The 20,671-nt window shown below is 41.0% G+C and overlaps 1 protein-coding gene across 4 annotated transcripts; it reads left to right on the forward strand.

The window, feature by feature from the left end:
* The first annotated feature begins 562 nt into the window (after positions 1 to 562).
* On the forward strand, positions 563 to 20,544 carry firrm (FIGNL1 interacting regulator of recombination and mitosis). 4 transcript variants are annotated; one of them, XM_053613638.1, is made up of 25 exons: positions 563 to 643; positions 1,173 to 1,300; positions 3,026 to 3,066; positions 3,189 to 3,277; positions 3,359 to 3,463; positions 3,759 to 3,899; positions 4,296 to 4,458; positions 4,593 to 4,677; positions 5,817 to 5,955; positions 6,210 to 6,299; positions 6,411 to 6,475; positions 8,172 to 8,320; positions 8,935 to 9,064; positions 9,467 to 9,653; positions 9,948 to 10,030; positions 10,488 to 10,539; positions 13,368 to 13,457; positions 13,649 to 13,834; positions 14,533 to 14,649; positions 15,032 to 15,127; positions 15,250 to 15,363; positions 15,555 to 15,659; positions 15,741 to 15,821; positions 15,915 to 16,043; positions 20,233 to 20,544. In XM_053613638.1, exons 2-25 carry the CDS (start codon positions 1,212 to 1,214, stop codon positions 20,434 to 20,436), a joined length of 2,730 nt encoding a protein of 909 aa, XP_053469613.1. In that variant the 5' UTR covers positions 563 to 643; positions 1,173 to 1,211; the 3' UTR covers positions 20,437 to 20,544. The 4 variants fall into 4 exon arrangements, with proteins under 4 accessions (XP_053469613.1, XP_053469612.1, XP_053469614.1 ...); XM_053613637.1 differs by having other exon boundaries at positions 591 to 737; XM_053613639.1 differs by having other exon boundaries at positions 591 to 737; positions 20,236 to 20,544.
* Positions 20,545 to 20,671: the final 127 nt, after the last annotated feature.

Consider the following 20,671-nt stretch of genomic DNA (forward strand, 5'->3'; position numbering starts at 1 on the left):
TCTGGACCTCAAACCCTTTGGTGTCTTTGGTGTACAGCACACACAACTGAATCAGCCTTGTAGTTCCTGTAGTTTAAGGCATCTAGCTCCTGTAAAATACCATGAATACTATTACACCCTGCAGCAGCTCAGATATAACTCTTTATTTTGGGTCACTAGTGAAAAAAATCTAATGCAGATTTATAATTCTGTCATGCAGACTGATTTATACATATCCTTTATACACTGTTGGTTTATATGTATTAACCCAATACAAAAAGCGATAATAAAGTGATATATAGTTTAGAAAGCCTTTTTGAAAGTGTGCTCATTAACGACACTGAATGCGTTCATCTGTCTCGCGCACGCGCCAGACTTTTATAACTTAAAACGTTCTGACCAATTTCAGTCGCGCGCGCTACTGATGTCATTGCACACGAGCGCGCTATTTATTTATTTATTTATTTAAAGCCGTACCTTGCCTTAAATGAGCGTTAAAGTGCTGCTTTGTAGAATGTCATAGAATATTCTACCACACATGCGCTTTACATTTGAACAACGTCCACCAAATATCACGCCCCCCCCCCCCCCCCCCCCCCGCGTTACAGCTGAATGGGCTCGTCCATAATGCTGAGGAAAGAAGCGGCTCATTTAAAACGCAAAGGCGAGTATTTTAAATGTTTACAGTTTTTATTTTTATTTCTTTTTACGGATTTTTGTGCAAATATTATTTTGTCCGTTCCTGTTATGTTTTAATGGTAAGTATAAGGTTTTTTTCCCCGCTTGTGAGTTTATAGACTCAGTTGAATGTGTCTTGTTAGCTAGCTATCAGCTAGTTGTTAGCTAGTTGTTAGCTAGCTGTGCAGTTGTTAGCTAGTTGTTAGCTAGCTGTGCAGTTGTTAGCTAGTTGTTAGCTAGTTGTTAGCTAGCTGTGCAGTTGTTAGCTAGTTGTTAGCTAGCTGTGCAGTTGTTAGCTAGCTGTTAGCTAGCTGTGCAGTTGTTAGCTAGTTGTTAGCTAGCTGTGCAGTTGTTAGCTAGTTGTTAGCTAGTTGTTAGCTAGCTGTGCAGTTGTTAGCTAGTTGTTAGCTAGCTGTGCAGTTGTTAGCTAGCTGTTAGCTAGCTGTTAGCTAGCTGTGCTGTTGTTAGCAGGTCTGTTATACACACTAACTCCACTTTCTTCTGGCTGAATGCAGTGATTTCTCTCAGCACACACATCTTTACGGGCTTAGGCGATGTCTCAAGCTACACTTTTGGAGGAGGTGGTTCAGTGGAGCCCGGAGACATGTCAACAACAACTGAGAGTGGTCCTGCCCAAACTGGTCATATCCTTTACCACCGATTTATAACATTTCATAATCATAATCAGATCTCGGGCACATATACAACCTTACTATGGGCCTTAACGATACAATAAATGCGCATCAGACAGTACAGTCAACACACTGCATCATAAAGTAAACTGTTCATCATAAATCACCTATTATACAGTGGTGCTTAAAAAGAGTTGTTGAAGCTCATCATGGTGGAAAAGGTCACAAAACCATCTCTAAAGAGTTTGGACTCCACCAATCCACAGTCAGACAGATTGTGTACAAATGGAGGAAATTTAAGAGCATATTTCCCCTCCCCAGGAGTGGAGACCAACAAAGATCACTCCAAGAGCAAGACGTGTAATAGTCTGCGAGGTCATAAAGGAAGCCAGGGTTACTTCTAGGCAACTAAAGACCTCTCTTCAGTTGGATAATGTTAATGTTCATGAGTCCACCATCATTGAACAACAACGGTGTGCACGGCAGGGTTACAAGGAGAAAGCTACTGCTCTCCAAAAAGAACATTGCTGCCCTTCTGCAGTTTGTTAAAGATCACATGGACGAGACAGAAGTGTAATGGAAAATGTTTTGCGGAAGGATGAGACCAAGATAGAACTTTTTGGTTTAATTGAGAAGTGTTATGTTTGGAGAAAGGAAAACACTGCATTCCAGCAGAAGAACCTTATCCCATCTGTGAAACATGGTGGTGGTAGTGTCAGGGTTTGGACCTGTTTTGCTGCATCTGGACCAGGACGACTCGCCATCACTGATGGAACAATGAGTTCTGAATTATACCAACAAACACTAAAGGAAAATATCAGAACATGAGTCCATGAACTGAATCTGAAGAGAAAGTGGGTCATGCAGCAAGACAACGATCCTAAACACACGAGTCGTTCTACCAAAGAACGGTTAAAGAAGAATAAAGGTGATGTTTTGGAACGTCCAAGTCAAAGTCCTGACCTTAATCCAGTAGAAATGTTGTGGAAGAACCTGAATCAAGCAGTTCATGTGAGGAAACCCACCAACATCCCAGAGTTGAAGCTGTTCTGTACTGAGGAACGGGATAAAACTCCTCCGAGCCGATGTGCAGGACTGATCAACAGTTACCCCAAACGTTTATCTGCAGTTATTACTGCACAAGGAGTCACACCACATACTGAAAACACACTCACTCACAGATGTGTCATATTAGATCATTTTCCTCCATAAATAAATGACCAAGTATAATTGTCTTTATCTACTTTGAGGACTTGTGTGAAACTCTGATGATGTTTTAGGTCATATTTATGCAGAAAAGTAGAAAATTCTAAAGGGTTCACAAAGTTTCAAGCACCCCTGTAATACCTGAGATGGCATTTAAACCCTAACGATGATTAACGGCAGCCTTCCGTAACCTCTGCCTTTCTTCAGATAATATCCGAGTCTCGGGGCGCTGACTCAGAATAACTTTCAGAGTGTTGAATTGTGTTTTCTCCCCTGCTCAGTCTGGTCTTCACACAGACATGTGGAGTTTGTGTAGGGAGTCAAAAATGGCGGACAGCAAAACACAAATTCTCACAAATTCGTTGCACAAATTCTCAACAATTAAATGACATTTAAAAATTAATCATTTAAGCCTTAGACCCCATACCTATCTGTCGTGGTCCGTTCGCAAACCGCAGATTTATTATCCCACCACTTTACACACAGTTTGTTTAAGAAGACACCTGACTTTAACTTCCTTGACTGTCATACTCCTTTCATCAGAACACTAATAGCTGGAGTGAACACATCAGTAAGTATTTTATCCAGGGGTGGTGTACCTTGTGATGAATCAGCGATGATGGCTATTAGCCTTTATAATGTAATGTAATACTCCTATGATTATGATGTGCATTGGTGGTTTTATATTTACAGATGTTCTGCAGATTATTGTAGACATGTTCCTTCCTCATCTCCCTCTGTCAGAACTTGAGGAAGAATGTTTCTCTAAACTCCTACCTAAGGTGAGGTCTCTCACTGTACACACCAGATTGTGTGTGTTCTCTCACATGATGAAGGACATCTGTTTTTATCTTTCTGTGCAGGTGGTGGTGATGTTTGCTGGCCTTTTGGAAGAGATTGCCAAGCAAATTGGAGACCTATCCAGCCAGAACACTGAGCTCCATGTATTCCTCAGGGATATTCTGCAGGTTCTCTCAATAACATTTGTTAGAGAAGCTCACAATCGGTGTTCAGTATTGCGAGGATTTGTAACGTATGTTAGATAGCATGGTTGGGATTGTCTGGGCATGTTGAACCTGCCCTTAGCACATGTTTCACTGTCCTAAATCCTATATCCTTTATTCCTCATGCATTGAATAATAAACTAATTTGTATAATAGTATGTATTGCCTTTTCTAGTGTGTGTGTGTTGAATATATATGTCTTACTCACTCCACCTGCAGGTAATGTATACTAATTAATATGCTTGGTTTATGTATATAGATGATGGTGAAGACACTGGAAGCTCTGTCTGCGTGTGTGCGCCACGTGTGCACTCTTGATGAGACCATCTCCCTGGACTCCATCCGCTCTCTGCCCTCTTGTGTCCTCCACATCTTAAAGGACACCTTCCAGCACTGCAAGGTACAACGTGCTCAGATCTCTCGCTTTGGTCAGCGAATATGTCTGTATGTTGACTGATCTAAAGCAAATGTTTGTGTGTACAGCATAGCTCATTTAAAGGTAAAAGGTGAGTGGCCATGTTGGTTTGAGGTCACTTGCTGAACTCTGAAGAACTTGGAGTTCAGGAGACCACCCCAAGTAGGAATTCTGAGTTGTGGGAGTGTTTCTTTGAGGTCAGGGATGACAAGTTATGACCTCTAGTCGAATTGCAGCGTTAGTCAAACAATCTTGTTCAGAGTCGAACCCAACGAAGAGTTTTCCACCTCCATGGAAACTCTTACCTGGAACGTTGCGGACACCTGCTGGGGGGGGGAGTACCGTGTGATTATCTACAATTGATTTCGGTTTGGTTTTCAGGATAGTGAGGTTGTATACAGCGGGAGACTGTCACTAGTGGGGGACCTTCTACAGGGTCTGTTCAGAGAAGCCTACTCCCTCCAGAAGTGCCTGATGGAGCTGCTGGATAAGATCAGCCTGGAGAACAGTGCCTCTGAAGAAGAAATATCTGATATAGTCACAGGTTTGCTTCCCTTTTTAAGCTCTTACTCCCAGATTTTCTTCAGGATATTCTTCAGGAATGTAAGTCTGGACCTCCTGACTTTGATTCACATATTTATTATAGGAAGACAGTAAAGTTTTTGTTTTCTTGTGCAGTGATCCACAGTTTGCTGGACATATGTTCAGTCATATCCAATCTTGATATTGCCCTCCATGCTAACACCTGGAAATTCATCATCAAGTGAGTAAACTTTACCCGAATTACTATTACTACTACTAATTTTGTTCTTTCTGTTGTTATTGCCTGATAAGGAAAACGTATAAAACTGGACGGACTCCATTGAAAATGCGTATGAGTAGAATATGGCAGAGGTTGTTGGAATAGGAAATAATCCTGAGATGGTGGTTTGTTGCAGCTCTAATGCTGATCAGTGTAGCGTTCCTAAACTATCTGAAAGAGAGGAAACAACGACCGTGCACACACATTGCAGTCCTGCCTGATTTTCACCACTTTTCCACGAGGGCCGTGCCTCTACAGCATTGCTTCCTGTTACCAGTCCTGAGGGCCACGCAGACAGTCCACCACTTTGCTCCATGGACTTGAGAACCATCTCGACATGCTGACAAAACTGCTGACCCCAGAACGCTCTTAAATTGATTTTTAAGATGAAATATGTCTAAATTCCAAACATACGGAACATGCTCCACATGAAAAAGAGGTTTGCTGAAAAATTGTATTTTTGGAGTTGCAAATTTTCATTAGATAACAACATATTTATTGATGCAAGAGAGGCCTGTAGGTCCTTCAATGTTCTCCTTGGCTCTTTTGTGACTCCCTGGATGAGTAGTCACTTTTAACCAACCAAGTAAATCTTTTAACCATCTCCATGCTGTTGAGAAAGTTCTATTTAAGTGTAGATGTGATTGAACAGGGTTTGCAGTAATCAGGCCTGGTTGTGTCTAGTCCAGCTGAACCCCATTATCAATGCACTTTCATAGATTTGGGGAATTAGTAACTACAGACAAGTACAAATACATTTTCCCACAGGACCAGTTGGCATTGGAGAACTTTTTTGCTTCAGTAAATAACATTATCATTTAAAAGCTGTATTGTGTGTTTTTCAGACTGCCTCTGTTTTATCTCAGATTTAGTTTTCATTTCTGAAACTATTTGGTATGAGATATACACAAACACAGAAGAAATCTTTTTTTGTAAATACTTTTTCACAGCACTGTATATTTTGGCTTTGGTTTTACACCAGTAACTCCAGGTACTTGGTGCTTTGCCCACAACAGCTATGATGATAAACTACGATCAGTTTAATTTGGAATTTACGTCTTCTAAATTGGTGAAGAATTCATTTACCTGTTTGTTCCTAGGCAGAGTGTGAAGTACCAGTCTCTGGTGGAGGAGCGCTTACGGCACAGTGACCTCATTACTTATTTGTGTGAGGACCTGGTGGCCTCAGTGCGGAACTCTCTGGAGATGGCTGAGCAGATGCAGCAGTCGGCTCTGAAGGTACAGAACGTGTGTATATATATATATATATATATATATATTTTTGTTTGTTTGTTTTGTTTGTTTGTTTGCATGGGAAGTACCTAATATGTTTTTATTTCTATTTCAGTCATACTTAGTGTTTGCATGGGTTTCACTGTGAGGGAGTGTAGTAGTGTGATGGATAGGGGACATATTGTGTTGGGAACTAACCCTCATGTTTATTATTTATTTATTTCAATTTATTTATTTATTTATTTTTATCTCTTTGAAAGGAAATAAAGCAGTGCCCTGAATACAAAGTTTTCCAGAAAACCACAAAGATGTGCAGGTTTTTTGCCAACACACTGGTCCATTACATAAAGGTACCGTCTGACAGGCACTGTATCATATAATTTATTTATTTATTTAAATTTATTATAAGTAACTCGAAATTGGTAATAGTGATAGTTTTATAGTTTGTTTTATTTTGACAGGAATTTAATCCGTTCCTTTCAAAGTTCTGCAGTTGTTTTCACCAGCTCTACCTTCAAGTCCTCAGGTAATCTCAGTATTATTGAGTAACACTAGACAGGCCATTTACCATGTAATACTGTTCAGTAGGGCCGGGTAAAAAATATAGATTGTCCAATTTTAATCCTTCTTCAATTTTACGAAGTTTACGATTCTAAATGCGCATACACGCTTTACTTGAGAGGAATATTCTCTGTACTTTGCCTCTCGTCCTGAAGATGGCGCCATCTTTCGAGTTGCTTCATTTTAAAACAAAAAAAGACAGGATTATGGCGGAAGGTCAGTGTCACCAGTTGATGGTAAAGATGAGGTCATTAATGTTGTTAATGAATTTCACTATTGCACATTTACAGTGTTCTTATTGATTTGTTTACAGTAATGTGCATGGTGCAGTTTGTGCTTACCTTGTGTGCACTGTATGCACATATTTCTGATTTTTCGTTCCAGTGTTTTGTTACTTAAACAAAAAGTAGCATTAACACTGTTAATTTACATTAATAATAGAGCCCATACAACGTAACCATGCAGGCCCTATTGTTAATGTAAATGTGTGTTTCAGTAATAGAGCTAAAGTAGGAGGGTTTCACCTACCAGCATTTATATTCAAATATGGATTCCATGTCTGCAAAACTAACATTTTCAATGAAATAGGGATGTCACAAGAACCAATAATTCGGTACCAACATTCTTAAAACGTGACGGTACTTGTTTTTCTGCAGTAGCATAGGTATCGTTGGTAATGAAGGTACCGGGGTTGCAATTCTTCCGGAACTGAAGGGGGCAGCAAATACGCCTAAATGTTTTAGTCGGTCCATGAGTGGTGAAGAAGAAGAACGCCTACAAGCACATGGGGGGGGGGGGGACTACAGAAGATGGCAACAATTTTAGCTCTGCCCAGATTCGTTGAGAGGAAAGTTAGCATCAGTTGCCGGTGTGCAACCTATGGTATCGTTCATTTCAAACAAAGCGAGGAAACGCCTGGAATTTGGCGAAGCATCTGAAAGACGGCTCTATATTATGTTTGAGACAGCTGGCATTGTAGCCGTGAAACCAGCTAATGTTATGCTCCATGTAATGTTTGCGATAGCTAACGCATTGCAGTGTTATAAACTACCTCCTAATGGGCCACCATGCATAGCCATTCAGCCCGTGTCCTGTCAGCTAAATGTAGCCTAATGTCACAAATAATTATTCACACGTTCATGCTTTTAATAAATCTTTTTGGCCTGCCACCTTATCCGTGAATTTAAACTAATGCTTGCATTCAGAGTATAAGGTGTGTGTGCGTGCATTCGTGCGTGTGTTTAGGAGTGCACCTTAGCACTTGTTATTCGCACTTTTGTTTTATTAGTCATTGTAGGACAGTGTTTGATAACTAAAATCCCCCCCCTCTCTTTTTGCCAGTATTAGCCAGAGGAGCATGTCCTCCAGGAGTTTTTAATTTTATTTTGAAATTTTATTTTTTTAAATTTATACCACACCGTGGTATTGAGTATCATGTACTTTTGGTGGTATCGTTAACGACTACTAGATTTTTTGGTATCGCGACATCCCTACAATGAAATATTGATAACTCATCGTTATCCAATCGCCAAATTGGTCGCAATACCCAGCCCTACTGTTCAGTCCACTTTTTGTTGTATTCATTTTGAGTATTAACACGCGCTCTCTCTCTCTCTCTCTCTCTCTCTCTTTTTGTGTCTGCGTCTCTTGTCCCTCTCCAGTAAATTTCCTCCTTGTGCCTTAGCCCCGTCTGCGCCTGTTGCCCTGCTTGAAGAGCTGAGCGGTGTTGTTTTGGTCCCTATGGATGCTATGCTGACACAGCTTTTATCCACGAGGTCTTTTGTTGAGTGTGTTCTGACCCCGGCCCAGAGTAAGGCCACAGCAGTCTTCTCTCAGCACTTACCTCAACATTGTCCTTCTAGACACCCATGGGCCATGCAGTCCAGCTAGAGTTATTATGAGTTAGATGATTTATTTGGTGTCATTTGAATGGGATCAGGAAAAGGAGAATGCCAGTGGAATGCCATTTGTGAATAGCTTGTGGAGAGACAAGGTCGTTAATATAATGTTATATATATATATGCACACACACACACACACACACACACACACACACAAAGGCTGTGTGTGTCCTTGTCTGACAAGGCTCAGTGTGTGAGAGATATTGTGCTTGTGTGTGAGAGTTTTAAAGTCCTCTGCTCAGCCATTACAGTTTGCTAATTATGTGTCCTGTGCTTTTTTACTAGGACAATGTGCTAGTAATAATCTCTGCCATATTGTATTATTACCAAATTTTGTGGTAAAGATAATTAGGCTTCAGTGCTCCTGTAGCTACATGTTATAAATTATATTGTGTTAGAGTTAATTCTGCTCATTGTGTTGTTGAAGAATGGGTTTGTGGCTGTAGATTTGACTTTTTTTTTTTTTAAATATCTGACCGTATTTGGTGTTTGGAAAAGGTGTGTTGTCTCTCTGCGTGTTTAGAGTACAGTTCGGATCTGGCCCTGGCGCAGTGTCTGCTGCTGGTGAACGTGTTGGGGAAGCTCTGCACCCAGACAGGTGAGACGCTGTGTCTCTGGTACGATGGCAGTCAGTTCTCGGAGGAAACGCACAGGTGTGCTATTAACATTTCCTGTTTGTTCAGAGACTTCTGTGTGTTTACATTTATATTCATTTAGCAGATGCTTTTATCCAAAGCGACTTACAAATGAGAAAATACAAGCAAGATGTTAGATTTTAATAATCTGCTTTCGGATGTTATTTATACGGTAATTTTGGACCTTTTCAGAAACGTTAGCAGTAGTGCTACTTGATGCATTTATTTCACATAAACCAACGGGCGCATTCACAATTGAACCTTTTTAACACAAAAATCACTTGCATAGTAAATCTAAGAGAGAAAGTATAACTACGATAAAATCAGTTCACATTGACATGGGTATAAAAAAGTAGTCCAGCTAACATGAATTGTTCTTGTTTCCTTTTTTCCCCCTTTACTGTTCCTTCCACTCTTCAGGCTGTCAATCTTTGAGGCAGTTTTTCTGTGTTTCCGTCAGTGCCTGGTGGAGCGGACTGTTCCTGTACGGTTGCCTGGGGTGATGATTCGTGGCCAGGCTCAGGGAACAGTGAGCCTGCACCAGCATGTGTGTGTACATCTGTGTGGCTGCGTGGCAGCACTGCCGGCTCGACACTTCCCCAGGCTGGTTAGTACAGTACTGCGCTGCAGGTCCTACCTGCTCCTGGTGTCCAGGGGTGTTGAAAAGGTTCATGTGCTGCGAACACCTTACACCCTGCAAGTCTGGATCAAGTTCTCCTTTGTCAGTCCTTCTGATGCCTTTTCCTGCTGTGGATACTCACTAACCTAGATTAGACACACCTGGATATAATGTAGGGCCCCCAAGCTATGAACCATAGCTACTCTACTCTGTGCACAGAAATGAATGGATGTACATTGAATCTGTGCAGGTAGTGATGTTTCCTCTCTCTGTCGTGATTAGGAGCGGTCACTGTTAGGCGCTGTGCTCCAGTCAGACACCCAGACGGCCGTATTAGCCACTGACGTCTGGTGCTTCCTGGCACGGTGAGTGTGTGCACACACCCAGCAGTGACTGCAAAGTTTCCATAGCTCACATTGAGTCAGCTACACAAACTCTCAGTGTATCGCATATGTTATTCGAGAGAAAACTACATAAAATGAAAACAACATGCTTTTGGGGTGGGGGGGTTTTGCCTAAAAGTCTTTGCTCAATCGGTTGTGATTATTGATCAGCAGCAAAGCCAGTGTAAAATACAATTACATATATATATATATATATATATACACACATATTTGACTGTTGACCGATTTAAGTAATTATATAGTGTAAGAACATGGCGTCGTGTTCATGGAATGGGAATTCATGTCGTAATCACGGTGGACATGTTAAACTTCAAGCAGTAAATTACAAAGCATTTCAAGTTCTCAAAAGTAGTATAGTTTAATGTGTGTTGAGTGATTCTCTAACTTTGTTTTTCTTCCTCTTTGTGTGTGTGTGTAGATACGGTACGGCCGAGTTATGTTTGCACCACGTTCTCCTCACAGCTCACCTGGTGAGTGCAGGTAGTTGAATGTGACCTTTCTTTCTTTGCTCTCAACTGATTTTGGAAGTCTCTCCTGGGAGTGATAGGATTAAGCTCTCCGTTTCACCAACACCCCAGCAGAGGTGACAATTGGTGTCAAACCTGTTTTGGGAATTGGACACCTGTCTGTAGAATCATGCTACTCTTACCTGTAGTGCTTGGCCTGGATGCTTTATCGAAACTCCCAGGTGTGTTTTATGCCCCATTAAACTCAACAACCTATCTTTTTTTTTTTAAATTATGTTTTGCCACAGTATGTACAGGAATGTACAGTTATTATTATTATTATAGCAATCATAGATGAAACTGTACAAATCTGCAGTCAGTGACTGTCTGAAGTGTAGAGCCCATAGACATCACCAGATACTGGGTTTATTCCCTGGTGATGCTCTGCCAGGACTTTACTGCAACTGTCTTCACTTCTTGCTTGTCCTTGGGGCGTATTTGTCTTCAGCAAGTGACATGCAGCTCAGCTGGATTCAGGTCAGGTGACTGACTGTATATACTGTGCATATATACAGAGCTGTGAAACAGTATTTGCCGCCCTCTGGATTTCAGCTGTTTTTGTGTATAGCTTTAGTTTTATTTTTTCATTGGAAAAAAACAAACAAACAAAAAGTGATCCAACATCTATCATCAATGTTAAAAACTAATTGCCCACTTAAATTTAAAATCTGGTTGTGCCACCTTTAGCAGCAATAACTCCAACCAAGTGCTTCTTATAGCTGGATATCAGTCTTTCACGTTTTTCTAGGACTAGGATTTACTCGTACACTTTGGATCATTGTCTTGCTGCGTAATCCAGTCACGCTCGAGTTTCAACTTACGGACTGAAGACCGGACATTCTCCTTTAGGATTTTCTGCTAGAGAGCAGAATTCATGTTTCCTCAATTACTGCAAGTTGCCCAGACCCTGAAGCAGCAGAGCATCCCCACACCATCACACTGCCTCCACCATGCTTGACCGTAGGTATGATGATCTTTTTGTGTAATTCGGTGTTTGGTTTACTCCAGATGTCTTCCAAACAGTTCCACTTTCACCTCATCAGTTCACAGAACATTCTCCCAAAAGGTTTGAGGATCATCAAGGTGTGTTTTGGTGAAATTCAGTCGAGTCTTAATGTTCTTCTGGGTTAGCAGTGGTTTTCACTTCACCACTCTTTCATGGAGCCGTTTTCCCCCAGTGTCTTTCTGATAGTGGAGTCATGAACAGTGACCTTTATTGATGTAAGAGAGGCCTGTAGGTCCTTTGATGTTGTCCTTGGCTCTTTTGTGACTTCCTGGATGAGTCGTCGCTGTGCTCTTGGAGGAATTTTGGAAGGTCGGACACTTCTGGGAAGGTTCACTACTGTGCCGAGTTTTTCCATTTGGAGATAACGGCTCTCACTGTAGTTCTTTGGAGTCCCAGAGTCTTTGAAATAGCTTTGTAACCCTTCCCAGACTGATGTACTTCAGTCACCTTCTTCCTCATCATTTCTGGAATCTCTTTCAGCTTTGGCGAAGTGTGTTACTGGGTAAGATCTTTTAACCAACTCTATACTGATGAGAAAGTTCTATTTAAGTGTAGATGTGATTGAACAGGGTTTGCAGTAATCAGGACTGGTTGTGTCTAGTCCAGCTGAACCCAATTATCAATGCAGACTCAGATTTAGGGAATTAGTAACTACAGGGGCAAATACATTTTCACAAGTACATCATTCCACTGTAAGGGACTTCTCTTAATTGTTGACTTTGACACAGGTACGTCTACCTAAATTAAAGCTAAGTTACTTATGAAATGCTGAAGATTAGTTAATGATAAAGAAGTACGACTACATCAATAAAAGCAGAACTTTTGGCACTTTGGTGATCTGGAACACTCAGGTGTGTGTCTACATCATGCCAAGAAGAAAGGACATCAGACATGAGCTCAGAAGCAACTGTTGCTGCTCATCAATCTGAGAAGGGTCATAAGGACATCTCCAAACAGTTTGAAATTCACCGTTCTACACTGAGCAGGATTGTTTATAAATAGAGACGGTTGTCTTGAAAAATTGTCCCAGGAGTGGAGTGGGTGATCCCAGTAAATTCAGTCCAAGGTCAGACCGTTTAATACTCAGAGATAGAAAGAAAACCCCAAATATGAAATAAGAATAAGGCAGCATGACTTGGGTTTGAAACGTTGCATGTGAACAAACCACAAAAGTTCAGGAACACTATTCTTTGGACTGATGAGACCAAGGTGGAGATGTTTGATCATCATGCACAGCACCATGTTTGGAGAAAACCAAACACAGCATATCACCACAAACCCCTCATACCAACAGTGAAGCACGGTGGCGGCAGCAGCGTGATGATCTGGGAAACTTGCAGTCATTGAGACAACGATGAACTCCACTTTATACCAGAATATTCTTGAGACAAGTGTGAGGACATCTGTCCAGCAGCTTAAGCTGGGCTGAAATTGGGTCGTGCAACAGGACAGTGTTTCCATGTACACCAACAAATCAACATCTAAATGGTTAAAGAACAAGAAAAATCAAGGTGTTGGAATGACCAAGTCAAAGTCCAGACCTCAACCCACATCAATCACCAAAGACCACACAATAGTTATTTATTTAGGTGCCAATAAATAAAAACACAGTCTTGGGAAAAAGAAAGTACACTTTCGATTCTAAGATTTAATAGCAAATATTTCATGTAGCAAGTACCAGATTTGATTTGAGATAGTTTGATTTTGTACCTTGCTTGTCTCTTAGCAACTGTAACATTTACTCATAACGTTAGTCACCCATTCTGTCTTTCTGTTGTATTTCTAGATAAAGTCCTGCCCGGGTGCCAACTATCAGCTGACTCATTTGGGTTTGCTGCTAAGACGCCTGCTCTTTCTTATGACTCCACACCACCAGGTCAGACACACACAAAAAAACACACACACACACACACAGAGTTGCTGCTAATAGTTAGTGCAAGCGTTTGTGTTCCAAGGACTCCAATGAGTTCCACATGACGTTGTTATTGTTTCCAATATCCCTGTGTGTGTGTGTGTGTGTGTGTGTGTGTGTGTGTGTGTGTGTGTGTGTGTGTGTTTTTCTCTTAGTTGGAGTTTGTTGAATGCTTCTTGCCGTCTAAGGATGAGAACTTGTGTGTGTGGAGTCTTGTTTTACTCAGTAGTCTGTGCTCGGATGTGCGTGCTCATGTGGAGAGAGAAGTATTGAACAGCGTCCAAGTTGCTATTGATGCTTGGCATGGCGCAGACTACAGGCTAGGGAACATACCCACACTGGTGAGGGCATTACTTAACAAGACTTTCTCGTATGTGTGTGTGTGTGTGTGTGTGTGTCAGGGGGAGGCAATGACATTAAACAGGGTATCAGTCAACAGTTTATCACACCGAAACCCCTGGCACAGGTCATGCACAAGGCTACAGTATTGTGTTCAGTATCCAGAACTGACCCTGAACAAACTTTGATAAAGTGATAAAATAGAAATACGAAAGTGTTTAGGACTCTGTTTGTTTTTATAAGTCTGTGACCATGAGAATATCAGGGCTGTTCTATTTATTTTAACCACTTATGTACAATAGAACTCTTATCCATAAAATAATCCTACATGCTCTTTTCCTCCACCTCTTTATTGGTGATGGATGACTCATTTATGTACAGTGACGCTTGAAAGTTTGTGAACCCTTTCGAATTTTCAATATTTCTGCATAAATATGACCTAAAACATCATCAGATTTTCACACGCGTCCTAAAAGTTGACAAAGAGAACCCAGTTAAACCAATGAGACCAAAATATTAAACTTGGTCATTTATTTATTGAGGAAAATGATCTTTTATATTTCGTATCTGTGAGTGGCATATTAAACATGCTAACCCTAACTCCTACTCCGTTATAGACCTGATTATAATTTTGCTTACATCCTAATGATCAAAGAGAAAATGTGCTTACTATTTCCTCTGCTCTTTCTCCCTGGTTCAGAACAAGGCACTGAGTTGTTTGCTGGTGGTGGTCCGAGGAGATCCAGTGCAGGCTGAGTGTTTGACTTCTTCGGTGAATATTATTCATCAGCTGTGGAATCGTATGGATGCTGCCCAGGTTAAAGAGCAAACACTCTACAAGTGGAATTACTAGTTGCTTTCTGAGTCGATTTCATAACATGGGCTACAAGTGCCGAGTCATGATACACATTCAGAGATAATGCAAGCTGTGTCCCAAATCACCAAGTAGTATGCGTATTTGGTAATTCCACCAGTGGTGTACTGACTAACTGGTTAGTACGGTAGTATGTGGTTTGGGACACCTAAGTATTTGTAAGGATATGATTTCTGCTTGCATTATAAACATGACCTTGACGGCTCAGCTGTAATCTCCTGCTGTGTTGGCTCATGTGCCTCTCTGATGCTGTAAATCAAGCTAGCTAACAAAAATACAGAGAACAGACACACCAACATTTTAAGCTCTTTGGTCTCGTGTGTAGGTTCAGACCCACCCCTCTCTTCAGTGTACCTTGAAGCTGCTTCTGTCCATCTCAGGGAAGTTGATTCAAAGTGTAGAACCACAGGCCATAGTTCAGGTAACAAGTTCATCATTCCCTTCTGACTTGTTCTTCCCCATTGTTCCTTTCTTTTCTTTTCACTGTACCTTCATACATGTGGTGTCCAGTAGATCACCAGTGTTGTATCGTGGTGTTTGTAGGGATGTTCCTGCCTCATTGGCCTGAATCTGCAGATGTGCCAAGACGACTTGGTGCTGGCTGCTTTGGAGTATTTGGCCTCCATGGGGAAAGTGTTTGTTCCTTCTGAAATTCAGGTAATACTAGGTTTGTGGACAGGATCTTTGTCCTTTTATAAACTAATAAATAATAACAATTTTTTTTTTCCATGCGTTGTTGTAAAAATTGAGCTCCCTCTTGCCAGTTTCATCAGGCAAGTATTTATTCTCAATTGTTTCTGTCGATCCACGGCTTCCGTGCAGACACGGTGTTTCCCTGTGGTGTATAGTTTCAGGTTCTGCCCCGACTCAGCTGTCTGTTCAGCACTCTGCTGATTCAGGAGTCTTGGCTGCTCCATCAGCACACACTGGAAGCCTTTGCCACGTTTGCTGAGGTTAGACTCTCTAGGAACACTTTTTAAATATTTAATGTATTTCTTCTGGGTTGAAGGCTCATTTCATCCTTCTGTTTAAAGGCCACCAGTCATGAAGAAATCATCTCTCAAAGTCTGACCACAGAGGAGACCAAGAACAAAGTGGTGAAGTTCCTCAGTAAAGTATGTGACGTGATGTGGCTGCTGACGTGCTATCGTTTGAGAACTTGTTGACTGTATGTGCTGTAGATGATCAGTTCATGATTATTTCTGCAGATGGTCACAGCCCAGCAGGCTGCAGGGGTCCATATGGAGAGGCTGAGGGCTGAGGCAGCTGTGATGGAAAGACACAGTGATGGACTGGAGAGAAAGGAAAAGACACCTGAACAAACATCTGTTGCTCAGGTGACACACGTGTGTGTATGTATGTATGCTTGAAAGTTTGTGAACCCTTTAGAATTTTCTATATTTCTCCATAAATGTGATCATCAGATTTTCACACAAGTTCTAAAAGTAGATAAAGAGAACCCAATACAAATGAGAACAAATTATTATGCTTGGTCATTTATTTATGGAGGAAAATGATCTAATATGACACATCTGTGAGTGAGTGTGTTTTCAGTATGTGGTGTGACTCCTTGTGCAGTAATAACTGCAGATAAACGTTTGGGGTAACTGTTGATCAGTCCTGCACATCGGCTCGGAGGAGTTTTATCCCGTTCCTCAGTACAGAACAGCTTCAACTCTGGGATGTTGGTGGGTTTCCTCACATGAACTGCTCGCTTCAGGTTCTTCCACAACATTTCTATTATATTAAGGTCAGGACTTTGACTTGGACGTTCCAAAACATCAACTTTATTCTTCTTTAAGCGTTCTTTGGTAGAACGACTCGTGTGTTTAGGATCGTTGTCTTGCTGCATGACTCACTTTCTCTTCAGATTCAGTTCATGGACTCATGTTCTGATATTTTCCTTTAGTGTTTGTTGGTATAATTCAGAACTCATTGTTCCATCAGTGATGGCGAGTCGTCCTGGTCCAGATGCAGCAAAACAGGTCCAAACCCTGACACTACCACCACCATGTTTCACAGATGGGATAAGGTTCTTCTGCTGGAATGCAGTGTTTTCCTTTCTCCAAACATAACACTTCTCAATTAAACCAAAAAGTTCTATCTTGGTCTCATCCTTCCGCAAAACATTTTCCATTACACTTCTGGCTCGTCCATGTGATCTTTAACAAACTGCAGAAGGGCAGCAATGTTCTTTTTGGAGAGCAGAGGCTTTCTCCTTGTAACCCTGCCATGCACACCGTTGTTGTTCAGCGTTCTCCTGATGGTGGACTCATGAACATTAACATCAGCCAATGTGAGAGAGGACTTTAGTTGGTTAGAAGTTATTTCCTCCATTTGTACACGATCTGTCTGACTGTGGATTGGTGGAGTCCAAACGCTTTAGAGATGGTTTTGTGACCTTTTCCACCTTCAACAACTCTTTCTCTGAGGTCCTCAGAAATCTCCTTTGTTCGTACCATGATACACTTCCACAGACACGTGTTGTGAAGATCAGACTCTGATAGACCCTGAAGAACAGACCCTGTTCTTTAAAAAAAACTCTAATTAACTGAAAACACTGGACTCTAAATTCACCTTCAAAATCCAAGAGCTTCACATACTTTTGCCACTCAGTTATGTAATATTTATATATAAAATGTGTGTGTGTGTGTGTGTGTGTGTGTGTGTGTGTGTGTGTATGTGTGTATGTGTACAAATAAGTACATCCCATGGAAATTGTTGGCTTTTTTTGACCTCTTTAAAACAGTGCCTATTAATAAAGTTGATACACTATCAAATGCACATAAAATGGTCATTTTCACAATTTAAATGAACAAAAAACAGATCAGTCACATGGAGACTGTAAGTACACACCTTAAAAAAATCCATAAAATTAGAATGAGGTGTTCAAGATTGGGTGGGTTAGGGTTAACCCTCGTGCCTGTTGTTCCCTTTGTCATTGAGATGTCATCATGCCAAGATCTAAAAGAGTTCTGTAAGGCCTTCAGTTAAAAAAAAAAAAAAAAAAAAAGGTTGTGGATGCCTAGGAGTCTGGTACGGGATTTAAAAAGATCAGACCATCTGATGCACAAAGAAGTCTCCAAGAACCCCAAAATTTCATCACAGGATCTGCTAGTGAGTCACAGCTGTTGGGGTGAAAGTGCATGCTTCTACAATCAGAAAGAGATTGCACAGATTTGACCTGCGTGGGAGGCGTGTCAGGAAAAAGCCTTTGCAGGACTACAGTTTGTCAATGAGCATATAGACAAAGCCCAGACCTTTTGGAATAATGTGCTGGACAGATGAATCAAAGATAGAGGTGTTTGGTCACAGTAACAGCAGACATGTTTGGTGCAGACCAAAGACAGCTTTTCAGGAGAAACACCTCATACCAACTGTGAAGCACGGTGGTGGAAATGTTATGGTTTGGGGTTGCTTCGCTGCCTCAGGGACTGAACAGCTTGCATTCATTGATTCAATTATGAATTTTGCATCACATATAATGTGAGGCCATATGTCCGAAAGTTGAACTGAAAGTGGACCTTTCAACAGGATAATGATCCTAAGCACACGAGGAACGTCTCAAGAAGAAGAAATGAAGGGTTATGAAACGATCGAGTCAAAGCCCGCATTTGAATCCCATTGAGATGTTGTGGGGGGATGTGAAACGTGCAGAACATGCAAGAAAACCCTCAAACATCTTACAACTGAAAGAATATTGCATGGAAGAGTGGTCAAGAATTCCAGCAAGCCTGGTGGACAATTATACAGAACACCTAGAAGAAGTTATTTCTGCTAAAGGGGGCAAGACTAGCTTCTGAGACCAAGGGTGTACTTACTTTTACCACAGAAGAATATCACATTTCTATTGATATTTCTGTTGAATAAATGATTGAAAAAGCCAATTTCCCTTGTGCTTTTGTTCAAGTATATTGATGTCATTAACAGGCACTGTTTCAAAGAGGATCAAATGTTTGCTCATCCAAATGTCAAAAAAGCTAACAGTATCCATGGGGTGTACTTATTTTTTCAAATTACTGTATATATAAATACACACCAGTGAGCCTTAACATTAAAACCACCTACCTAATATATGTAGGTTTGTTAAATGACAGCACATTTTGTGTCAGACCACCCAATTTGTAGGCAAGCAAAAATATTGGAACAGGTGACTGACCACTCATCATCAGTAAGAATCAGAAAACCAGACTGGAATTCACAAAGAAATACAGAGATGATCCACAAAAGTTCTGTAACCAAGATGAACCTCTACCAACGTGATGGAAAGGCCAAAGTGTGGAGAAAGAAAGGATCTGCTGATGATCCAGAACATACAAGCTCAAGTGTGGAACATGGTGGTGGTAGCGTCATGGCTTGGGCTTGCATGGCTGCTTCTGGAACATTCTCACTAATCTTTAATGATGATGGAACTCATGATGGTAGCAGCAGAATGAATTCAGAAGGTTACAGGAACATTTTGTTGACAATTTTCAGAGAAATGCATCCAAATGAATCAGGAGGAACTTCATCATGCAGCAAGACAACGATCCAAAACACACTTCCACCTCAACACAGGACTTCATCAGGGGGAAAAGTGGAAGGTTTTAGACTGGACAAGTCTATCACCAGACCTTCACCCAACTGATCAGCATCTCACCTCCTGAAGAGGAGACTGAAGGTAGAAACCCCCCGAAACAATCAATTACTGAAAGAAGCTGCAGTAAAAAACCTGGAGAAGCTTCACAGAAGAAGAAACCAGCAGTTTGGTGTCAGTGAGTCACAGGATTGATGCAGTTACTGCAAGCTATGCAACCCAATATTAGGAGTTCTTTAATTTACTTCAAGACTGATCTGTTCCTATAATTTTGCTCACCTGAAAGCACAAAAGTGGTCTGTGGTCTGACACAAAAGGTTCTAAATTGTAGATTGTTTAACACATCTTACAAATACCAGGAAAAAGCTGAAATCCTAAACTCATCTCGTATCCATCTTTTGATCTCAAACCCAGATGTCTTTGGTGTACAGCACAAACAAATGCAATGGCTTTTCTGTTCCAATAGTTTCAGAAGGGACTGCTGTGTGTGTGTGTGTGTGTGTGTATATGTATGTATGTATATATATATATATATATATATATAATATATATATATATAAATAATATATATATAAAAATTACACACACACGTGTGTATGTATGTAAAATAAAAGTTGAACACCTGTCACTTCTTTAGTTAATATAAAAGTATAGTATTTCAGTATTTATGGTTTTTATTTGAGTATTGGTGAATTCTAAAGTCTTTTTAAGCATGTACACTGAGGTAACCTACCCTGTAGCTGGTTATTTAGTTTATAATATTAAAGAAAAGTCTTTGGAGTAGCACACACACACACTTTGGAATTTGCTGTTAGCTGTATATTTTTGGCTGAGGCATTGAAAAGCCCAGTACACTCCTACAAGGAGCTGAACCCTTGATGTGTTTTGGATCATTGTACTGTTAGCCACTGATACAGACACCATGCTGAATTCCAACTCCTTTTCTCCAGCAGCCGTGTGCCAAGCGGCCACGCCAAGAGACCTGTGAACAAGACGAGTACGAGCGCTACCTCCAGGCAGCAGAAAGTGCTCTGAGGGCACTGCAGGGTCTTGCAGCTGTATCCACTCCACAGTGGGTGACCTCGAGACTGCAGGCCTTACAAACACTGATTACACAGATCAGCAGTAACATCCCCATCCTCCCTGATCCCTGATCCCCGAGCAGGAAACAGGGCGGCACAGCAGATCATCCTGTTTCTCTCCGGCCTGGACACATCAATTTCAGCTGGAAGTAAATAATGCAACTGGATATTTGGGCAAGAGCACTTTTTTAATGTGGGATTTTTTTGTACATTAAATGTATACCTCACTTAATGCTCTTTCCACTGCTGTCTTAACATAACCTCTGATTATCTCATTCTCTTTGGGTAGTGATTCCACTGTTTGAGC

Source organism: Ictalurus furcatus, chromosome 25 (assembly GCF_023375685.1).
Source record: "Ictalurus furcatus strain D&B chromosome 25, Billie_1.0, whole genome shotgun sequence".
Classification (NCBI taxonomy): Eukaryota; Metazoa; Chordata; class Actinopteri; order Siluriformes; family Ictaluridae; genus Ictalurus; species Ictalurus furcatus.